At 46.1% G+C, this 10,856-nt stretch overlaps 2 protein-coding genes across 2 annotated transcripts in view; one reads left to right on the forward strand and one right to left on the reverse strand.

The window, feature by feature from the left end:
- Positions 1-282: 282 nt before the first annotated feature.
- On the reverse strand, positions 283-4,218 carry LOC112077498 (adenylate cyclase type 9-like; the record flags this gene model as incomplete). Its single annotated transcript, XM_070441718.1, is given in 3 exon segments — positions 283-1,914; positions 1,917-2,130; positions 4,207-4,218. Coding segments are annotated over 3 exon segments (1,858 nt in total), but the record flags the coding sequence as incomplete, so codon positions are not given.
- Positions 4,219-5,157: 939 nt separating this feature from the next.
- Positions 5,158-10,856, forward strand: part of LOC112077497 (glutamate receptor 1-like) — a 37,550-nt gene continuing 31,851 nt past the window's right edge. The window contains exon 1 of the mRNA XM_024143994.2: positions 5,158-5,251. Within this exon, the coding sequence (XP_023999762.2) occupies positions 5,158-5,251 (94 nt within the window). The remainder of the gene's footprint in view (positions 5,252-10,856) is intronic.

Here is a 10,856-nt window from a genome sequence, read left to right on the forward strand (position 1 = left end):
CAATTGTCTACTTGAGTAAAGTAAAGACACCTTAACAGAAAATTACTCAAGTAGAGTGAAAGTCACCAGTAAAATACGACTTGAGTAAAAGTCTAAAAGTATTTGCGTTTTAAATATCTTAAGTATCAAAAGTAGTGTAATTGCTAAAATATACTTAAGTATCAAAAGTAAGTGTAAATTGCTAAAATATGGTACTTTTTCCACCACTGAAAGCAATCACATAAATCACAACCCATTCCCACAGATGTGCAAGCCCCGCCTTGCAACCAGCTGGTCACGTACCTTTCAGCTGGTCCGCCACCACGCTCTGTCCAACCCTCTCAGTGACCCGTCCGTTCTCCCKCTGGTACCGGTCATCCAGGAAGTTGGCGGTGGCCTCTGATAGGTGCACYTTCCCGGCCACGCCCAGTTGCTCCATCAAATTGGCCAGGTTCACGTCGTTGGACCACACGTCGAACTTAAATCGCTTCATCCCTAGGATACCGCACAGGACAGTGCCCGTGTGCACACCCACCCTCATGTTAACCATCTCACTCTTCTCCTGGCAGAACTGTTCGATGGCTTGGATCATGCCCAGCCCCATCTCTACGCAGCAGTAGGCATGGTCGGCCCGAGGTTCAGGGCAGCCTGCCACACAGTAGTAGCAGTCCCCGAGGGTGCTTATCTTCTCACAGCACGTCAGCTCGCACAGCCGRTCAAAACGTCCAAAGAGGTCGTTGAGGAGCCCCACCAAAGCGTGKGCCGACTTGTTGGCAGACATCTTGGTGAAGCCTACGATATCCGCGAAGAGGATGCTGACGGGCTCCATGCGCTTCATGTTGAAGGGTCTGAAGATGATCTGGCCTCTCGGGATTGAGGTCTTATTCCTCTTGTTGTTCTTGGGACTGGAGATGACGGCCGCCGCGCCGCTGCTGGAGTAGCGCTTGGCCGAGCTCCCGCCCGCCAAGCCTTCCTCGTCRCCCTGCTTCATCAGGTCGTCAGCCACCCTCCGAGGCATCACAGAGTGGATCATGCGTTCTTTCAGTGCCTTCTCCACCTCCAGGTCCTTGCCGTGCATGATGGCCTGGCCCACCTTGAGGAAGGTGCTTCGCGATCGCACCTCAGACATGATGAAAAGGTGGATGCCGATGGCGTGGGCGCACAGGTGGAGCAAAGCTTTGGCTGGCCCCAGCCAGCGTAGAGTGTCCCAGTCAGAGTCTGACCCCTCCGAGGCCTGGTTCCAACCATCCCCAGCAGCCTGGGTGAGGTGAAGCCATCCCAGAGCCTCAAAGAGCACAGAGTAGAGAAGTCCCAGTAGCACCGAGGCATAGAGTCGGACGTGGAGGACGCTGTAGAGTAGCAGCAGCACCTCCATGCCCAGGGAGAAGGTCCCTACTGGAGATAGGCAGGCACTGCCCGTGGGTAAGTCCCGGTTGAAGGTCACATTCCTGGGCTCCATGCCACTGAAGTCCCCCACATCCTCCACCACATCCTCAGGAGGGAGGGTCTCCAGGTCCCTGAAGTTGGCTGTCTGGATCTGTGGTGCCAGGGTGAGGGCAAAGGTCACCACGATGAGCAGCAGCGACGCCTGGTTGTAGCAGCGGGCGTAGATCCTTGTGAATGTCAAAAGGAAGAGGAKGAGGCAGAAGAGGAGGAAGCAGGCGGTGGGGACGAGGAAGGCAGTTCGGTCACACCGGTCGGGGTTGGCACTGAAGTACACCCCCCAGAGGAGGCTGGCGGCGAACAGGTAGAAGAGGACGTAGCGGAACCTCCGCTGGGTCTGAGGAAAGCACCTCTCCCTACATGCCTCCTCCAGGATGGGAGAGTCAAACTTTGGGTCCCAGAAGTGCCCAGCAGACCTTTCGAACAGCTGGCGGCATCTTCCTCTGGGTTCGCAGCCCTTCACCCACGGCCTGAGAACCCCGGACTCTCCGAGCTGCAGCTAGAGGAGATGCTGTACTTGCAGTGTTTGGACCCGCCCCCATGAAGCCTCCTCCCATGCCACCAGCGCCCGGCTCCTCCTCCGTGCTTGTGTTTGACACTACTGCTGATCCTCACGGAGACGCTGCCCTCGCCGCTTGAGTCACAAGCTCACCTCTGTGTTGTAGGCAGCAGCTGCTGATGTTGGGGGATGCCATGTTGCTTTTTAATCTAACAGAAATTAGACAACAATAGAGCGAATTGCTATTTGCAAGGCAAGCAATGTAGGCTATGAATGTATTTGTGGTACCTCTAGACTAGAACAAGTGTAAATTAAAAGCAAAAGTTGGGGAATAAATGATGCACTAACAGAAACATCTCCAAAGAAAAAGTCTGACACGTGAGCCTGTACTGGATTCTGACCTGTTAATTATTGCCCCTCATGACGTCATACTCGCGTTCTTTATACTTGCCCCTCTGTTTTGACGCACTTGTGTCGCACAGTTATTCTGTTCCAGTCCAGTACTGACAACTTTTTTTGACTGATTTGGGGAGAAGTCAAAATCTTACATAACATAATTATGTTGACTGTAGAAACTTAGTTGTGTAATACTACTTTAGTAGTATTCAGTAGCATTTCAGTAGCACTTCAGTAGCATTTCCAAGGCTCTCTCCTGACTAAATAGCCGACTGTAGACTACTGGTATATTGGTACAAATCTTCAGATAATGGCAACTGAAACCTGGATCAAATTCCTTCATGCTCTCACTACTTGGCTGCCTGCATAGCATTTTGTACATGCACTGTCAAAATAATCCTCTATGATTTTAGATCGCGTCTGCATTTATATTCGCTCTACAGAACTGTAGCCTCCTGCCTGTCCTCTTATATGTTATATATTACATGGTAATGCTTTTAAGCAAGTAGACTAATGCATTCAGAATTGCTTCCAATTTACAGTGATATATGAGAAAAATAATCCTTTCAAACTTCACGCGCAAACACTTAACAGTGGTGTTGGAACTTTATCCTGTATTCCCCAAATAAACCCAAGCGCCGGCGTTGTAAAGGCAGCAAGAAAAGCACAGTTACGGAACTATTGTTTGACATATGCGGTGTATTTAAGGCGGAAATGTCTTCACATAAACAAGAAAGAGAAACAAACACTGACGTCTAATGCCGATTTCTCTTTACCACATGCTCTTGCTGTGATTAGGAAAAGGCCTATTCGTAAGTATTTCCATGGATGGAGCCCCGTGCTTTCCTGAGTTCCCTCTCCGGAATTTCCAAAGCTGCGCCTCCTATTCCCGGGATCCACGCTGATAGAAGTGGGCAATTTGAAGAGGACAAGGTGGCAGAATAGAGCAAAGAGCTGCAAAATGTTGTAGACCTACAGTTGAATTGGAGATCAAGTGTAGGCCTACACGCGCAAATACTACTTTATTGGATCCAGCCATGCTCAGTCTGTGTTGAGTAAATATTGTTTTGATAATACAATCAAACAATAACAGTCAAGTTAACATAACATTATTTGAATTTCCTGATAACTGGCATGGTTTCTCCCATAATTCCACGAGTGACCGCAATTTAATTGTCAGTAAACTTCAGTCTGCCATCCATCAGGGCCACGGCTGAAGCCAGTCTTGGTTGTATGTAGCCCCTTCCGTCCTCTTTGCTCGTGTGATGGAAAACTTTTCCCACGCCACTATTCTTCCCATTGATCGCAGACGAATAGCAAGTGGAGAATATGGGCTAATTACAAGCTTTCTCCCTCCTCGTACCCCGGACACCGATCCTCCCTGAACAGACAAGCGCTCCTTGATCCCCCACTTCAATCAATTGCATGAAGAAGCAGGCGTCTTTTTCTTCTGTCCAAATAGTTTATTTTATTCAAGGCAGATTTGCGGGTTTAGCTATTTAAACGCACTTCCCGTCCGATCTCTCCACCCTTTGAGATGTTCTCTATCCCCGTTGTCTGGCCATTCGCGTCTTCTTTCCAGAAGAGGCACAATGGATACCTGTAAAGCGTTATGTGAGCTATCCAAGCACAGTTAAAAAAACGGCCCCGGTACCACCATCTTCACGGAGATGTTCAGAATCCGCCGTCCACCGCATGTGTATAAATGTGTGCGACTGACTTTGGGTCAGAGAGGGACGAGAGTAGTGACAGGGGGTGCGCGACAGTGTTTAGTGCGTGCACGAAAAGCGAGAAAGGGAAGACTGGAGGGTGGCGAGCACGTATTCAGGGATAGGTGGGGTGTCCTTTTCTTTTTTACCCGCAGTGAGCGCGTCGGTACACGCCCTCACCTCGCCAGCCATATTCTCGAAGAGATGTGGGCTCCTCACTCACTACACCGATGTTACCGAGACCACCGGGGTTTTTTTCGTAGTGTAGGGGTATCGTGGAACCATAACAAAGTGAGTATGGAGGCGTGCTAGGGCGGGGTGCAGCCTTGAACAAAGACAGCAGCAACCCCAGAGAGAAACGCTCCCTTATGATACTATTAACGGTGCCATGTCCCAGGCTTCAATATTGGGAACAAACTATTACAATCAAATGTCATGGGAAATGCTAGCCACTAAATCTATAATATCACCTGTCATTTCTATTGCTCTATTTATTCTCTATTTATTATGCACTCCTCCCCATGCATTCATTATAGACTTAGAAAGTGACATTGAAGGTTTTTATAGGCTACGTATGTAGGCTTCAACTGTCGTCTCGGAGTAACTTTACAGTGAATGATTGCAGTGGTGTAATTACTTAAGTAAAAGTACTTTAAAGTAACTACTTAAGCCGTTTTTGAGGTTCTATTGATATTTTTTGACAACTTTACTACAATCCTGAAGATTTTTTTTTTGTTTTTACATGTTCCCTGACAACCCAAGAGTACTCATTACATTTTGAATGCTTAGCAGGAAGGAAAATGTCGATTCACACACTTCAAGAGAACATCCCGTCATCCTACTGCCTCGATCTGCAGATCATAACAAGAGAACATCCTGGTCATCCCTACTGCCTCTGATCTGGCAGACTCACTAAACAGAGACACCTGGTCATCCTACTGCCTCTGATTGGCAGACTCACTAAACAGAGAACATCCCTGTCTCCTTACTGCCCTGCATCTGGCAGACTCACTCAGAACATCCTGGAAGTCTGATTGGCAGCTACTAAAAGTTGTTTGTACATATGTCTAAGGTTGGAGTTGCCCCTGGCTCAGTGGCGACCCGTCATGTTGCCTGGCCAGTGGGACCGTCATGTATGCCCCTGCTCAGTGGAGACCCGTCAGTATGCCCGCTCGGAGACCCGGCATGTATGCCCTGGCTCAGTGGAGACCCGTCATTCAGGCAGGTGGGGCAGAGACCCACCTGTTTTGAGCCCTGCCTGTGTTTGCATGTTATTTAGCATTACTGTGGTGTCACATATCAGTTTGCAAACAATGTAAAAACAGCAGGTGTTTCGCAGTGCTCATTGCAGTGTGCTCTGGTGGCTTTTTTGTGGTGGAGGGGCAGCAGCGGAAAATACAGAGTGTAGGGGGTTAGTAATCTTCTATAGTTGTACCATATTGGCTCAGTGTTCTGTCACTCATGGGGACACTACGTCACTGCGAAATCTACAGGGAGAGCTAGAAGTTCAAGCCCCTTGGGTGCTGCCATATATTTACATAGAAGTGCCCATCCAAGAAGACTCAAGGTCATTGGCCACAGATAAAATTACGTCAAATCACATTATATCTACAAGGCTTTGAATTGTACATGTCAACATCATACTTTCAAAATCTAGCACAAGCAAGGTAGTCATCATCATCAATAACGTTGACACTGGCAAATCGTTTTCAATCCTTGTCATGTGAAGAGAAATTCTAGATAAACGTTCGGTCTCATCGGCCATTGGACATAAACATTACACAACAAGTTGGAAATGTGCAAATTCAACAATGAGTGGGTTGGAAGGAATCAGTGGCAACTGCAAGCGTTGCAAAGCAATTAGTATTTCACTTCCCCTGCCTGCTATTCCCCTGCCTGCTGTGGTCCAAGTCTGGGTTAAGGGGTCTCTTTTCCAGGCTTAAAAGGATAAAACATTCACACGCAACACCATGGGCCAGAAAATGTTGAATACATTGGCCATGCTGTCAATCCAGCATGACTTCTGCCACCTTCAAAACAACTGTAAACTCTGAACTGGGAAATCTCGACTTCAGTGAGTTCAAGACAACTGGGAACTCTGAAAAAAAAACAGCTCCGGACTGGGGAAAAAAGGTTTGAACGGTCATCCAACTCGAATTCCAAGTCGGGAACTCGGCATTTCTTTCTAGAGCTCCAATCTGAAGATCACTGACGTTATGATTCAACCTTGTTTTTTCAGAGTTACAGTTGTCTTGAAAGCAGTCATGAATCCAGAGAATGCCAGACTTTGATGACAAGTTTCATGCCAAGATTTGCCCACAAGAAGGACTGCCGCAACCACCTTCCTGTTCAAGTGAGCACAGCACAACAGTGAGTCCAAAAATGTATTGTATGCTGCTGCATAAATGATGTAATATGCGCAAGGAGAAATGTATACTGTAGCCAAATAAAGTAATACTAAGTGTATGTTATTTAGTTAAGCTGTTAGTAGCCCATGTGCCTCACCTTAATTATTTGGTCCCTTTCCCCTCATAACTTTAGCCTACTGTTCTGACTTGGGTGGTGCACATGTAGCCTATAACCTGTTTTAGAGAAACATCATCATCAAGTATTGTAAGAGCTTTCATTGTCTGCTTATATAACCCCTGTACTTATCCTACTGTTCTGATTTGGTGTACAGGGAGAATACTATAAGAGCAGCCCATGTTCTGAATAATTTCAAAGTGCCAAACAAATAGTTATATTGACTACGTTCATCTTAGCTTGCTCATTAATGTCTCGATCGGAATTAAGGATGGCCTCTTTATCCACTCATCGTCCCTTATGCCATAGTTTGTAGATCTCAATTGTCATTAAAACCACATTTGTTTAAGCATGTATGCCATATCAGCTATGTTTTTTTTAAAGGCAGTAAATGAGGCTGAATGAATTGTTCTCAAGCCGTAGCGGTCAGTGACCAGTGCTACAAAGTCTTGGCTCTAGGCACAGTTGTTGGCACCGTTTGACACTGTTATAGTGCAATGAATGTATTGTTTAGTGTTGTGTTGTGTGCTTTGCTGGCATGCATCTAAAAAAAACATTAAACCGTTTGGCCCCACCAAGATTTACATGCTAAAATCGCCACTACCCTGGCTATCCGTAAAATTAAAATAATTAAAAACTATTGTTGGGTCTGGTTTGCTGAATATAAGTCATTTGAAATATTTTAAATGCCATTTAATTTCGATACTTAAGTATATTTTAGCAGTTAACATTTACTTTTGATACTTAAGTACAGTGGGGAGAACAAGTATTTGATACACTGCGATTTGCAGGTTTTCCTACTTACAAAGCCATGTAGAGTCTGTCATGGGTGTTATATCATAGGTACACCTTCAAACTGTGAAGACGGAAGCTAAAAACAAAAATCCAGAAAAGCACATTGTATGATTTTTAAGTAATTATTTGCATTGTATTGCATGACATAGAGATTGTGATCACGCTACCACACCAGTAAGAATTCCGCTCTCACGACCTGTTTAGTTTTCTTTAAGAAGCCCCTCCTGTTCCTCCACTACATACCTGTATTAAACTGCACCTGTTTGAACTCGTTACCTTGTAAAAAGACACCTGTCCACACATCTCAATCAAACAGACTCCAACCTCTCCACAATGGGCCAAGACAGAGAGCTGTGTAAGGACATCAGGGATAAATTGTAGACCTGTACAAGGCTGGGATGGGCTTACAGGACAATAGCCAAGCAGCTTGGTGAAAGGCAACAACTGTTGCACAATTATTAGAAAATGGAAGAAGGTTCAAGATGACGTCAAATCACCCTCGGTCTGGGGGCTCCAGTGCAAGAATCTTCACCTCGTGGGCATCAATGATCATGAAGGAAATGTGATGGATCAGCCAGAACTACACGGCAGAACCTGGTCATGACCTGAAGAGAGGCTGGACCACAGTCAAAGAAAACCATTAGTAAAACACTACGCCTCATGGATTAAATCCTGCAGCGGCACGCAAGGTCCCGCCTCAAGCCAGCCGCATGTCCAGGCCGCGTCTGAAGTTTTGCCATGACCATTCTGGATGATCCAGAGGAGGAATGGGAGAAGGTCATGTTGGTCTTGAGAGACAAAAATAGAGCTTTTTGCTCTAAACTCACTCGCCGTGGTTGGTAGGAATAGAAGGATGAGTACAACCCGCAAGAACACCAATCCCAAACCGTGGAAAGCATGGAGGTGGAAACCATCATTCTGTTGGGATGCTTTTTCTCCAAAGGGGGCCAGGACGACTTGCAACCGTTTGGAGGGGAGGATGGAATGGGGCCATGTTATCGGCGAATCTTGACCAACAACCTCCTTCCCAGTAACGAGGCATTGAAGATGGTTCGTGGCGTGGGTCTCCAGCTGACAACGACCGAAACACACAGCCAGGGCAACTAAGGAGTGGCTCCGTAAGAAGCATCATCAAGGTCCTGGATGGCCTTAGCCAGTCTCCAGACTCTGAACCGCATAGAAATCTTGGAGGGAGCCGAAAGTCCGGTATTGCCGCAGCGACAGCCCCGAACGCTGAAGGATCTGGAGAGGTCTGTATGGAGGAGTGGGCCCAAAATCCCTGCTGCAGGTGTGTGCAAAACCTGGCAAGAACTACACGGAAACGTATTGATCTCTGTAATGCAAACTAAGGTTTCTGTACCAAAATATTCAGTTCTGCTTTTCTGATTATCAAACTTATGTCATGCATAAAATGCAATGAATTAACTTAAAAATCATACAATGGTGATTTTCTTGGATTTGCTGTTTTAAGATTCCTTCTCTCCCAGTTGAAAGTGTACCCTATTGATAAAAATTACACGACCTCTACAATGCTTTGTAAGTAGGAAAACCTGCAAAATTGTCAGTGTATCAAAGACTTGTTCCCCACTGTATATGTAAAACCAAATACGTTTACTCAAGTAGTACTTTACTGGGTGACTTTCACTTTTACTTGAGTCATTTCTTACTTTTACTCAAGTATGACATTTGATTACCTTTTCCATCAATGAATATTGAGGCCATCTGATTGACGTGAGAAGGGAAGTACAGTGTTGGTAACTTCCTGCTCTGTCCGCTGGATTCGTGGAACGGCAAATAACTGCCCTGCGCTTGTGTTGTCAAGCACTGTATCCCAAACATAGAGACAGAAGAGAAGGGTGCCAGGCTTTCAGCCAGGCTTATAAAAGAATCTCTAGGCAAACTAACACAGCAAACAACAGAGGGAAATTTGACAGCCAGGGATAGGCCTTTGCTGCTACCAGCTCTTCACAGTCTCACATCACAACATGGGTCGCTCCTCTTCATTATTAAGAAGATAACTCTCCTCTGCAAACACTTGACTCCTGAAATATGCTATGGGTGCAACTTTCACTGGGGATGGTATTTTTGTCCCCCCAGTTTTATCATTGGAATGTAATACAAAACGAAGCTACGGTGTGCTTTAGGACCATGTGGACGCCTCCAAGCGGTCGGGTAGGCTGTTTGGAGTGTTAATCCGACTGGATAAAAAATTATGTCCCCCACAAAAACCAAAGTTGCACCCATGGAATATGCTATTAACCAACATGAAATGTATGCCCCAAATGGCACCATATTTCCTATAAAGTGCACTACTTTTAACCAGAGCCCTATGGGCCGTGGTCAACATAATGTACTATAAAGGGAATAGGGTGGCCCTTTTTGGATGTGGTTAATATGACTGTATTATGCCCTGGTTTATTCAAACCACTTCTCCTGAGTTATCTTCCATTCTCAGGAGTTTATTCTAAATATCCCCACTAATGTACACCCACCCTAAGTAGGGCTCTATTAAATCTGTAAAGCTCATGCACTACAGATTCCTCAATGATTGAGCCCTTAATGATTGAAGTTACAGTATGTGACACACACTCTCACCTCACACTCCAGTAAAACCCCGCTGAGTCAGCCCTTCACTGTAGACTCAAATGGTGTGTGTGAGTGTGTGTGTGTGTGTGCATTAATTCGTTCGTGGGGTGTGTGTGTGTGGTGTGTGTGTGTGTTGTGTGTGTGTGTGTGTGTGTGTGTGCATTAATTAATTCATATATATATGTGTGTGTGTGTGTGTGTGTGTGTGTGTGGGTTGTGGGTGTGTGTGTGGGGTGTGTGTGTGTGTGTGTGTGTGTTGTTGTGTGTGTGTGTTGTCAGGTTGAGAGATCAGGCTGGCAGTGGATTACTGTCTCCTCTTTGGTCTTTCCAGTCTGTAGCCCTGTAGGGTTGGGATATCAGAGAGGAGGAGGAGTGGATTATATTAAAACAGAACGGAGGAGGACACCTTTAGAGCTCACCTGAACCTGCTCAGGCGTTTATTTATTTTTTATTTCACCTTTAACCAGTTAGCCAGTGAGAACGAGTTGTCATTTACAACTGCGACCCGGCCAAGATAAAGCTTTACACAGCTTTGCTGTGGGAGATGGATGAGGATTAGAGAGAGTGCTTACAGACACACTTGGCTAGTGTATAATAAAAATGTAAAGGTGATAGAGAGATCACACATGGATGCAGGTACAAGTACGCACACACACACATGCACGCGAGACACACACACGCACGCAGAGACACACACACACATGCACAGGCAGTCAGTAGCCAGACACACACCACACATGCACGCAGAGACACATACACACATGCACAGGCAGTCAGGTAGCCAGACACACAACATGCACAGGCAGTCAGGTAGCCAGACACACACAGAACAGACAGGCATGCAGGTTATCCCCTCCTAACAGAGCGAGAGGAAAATCCTCAGGCCTGTCCAGCATGTTTCACACCAGTAATGAGTTTCAGACATT

This window comes from Salvelinus sp. IW2-2015, unplaced genomic scaffold, assembly GCF_002910315.2.
Source record: "Salvelinus sp. IW2-2015 unplaced genomic scaffold, ASM291031v2 Un_scaffold4625, whole genome shotgun sequence".
In the NCBI taxonomy this organism is placed as follows: Eukaryota; Metazoa; Chordata; class Actinopteri; order Salmoniformes; family Salmonidae; genus Salvelinus; species Salvelinus sp. IW2-2015.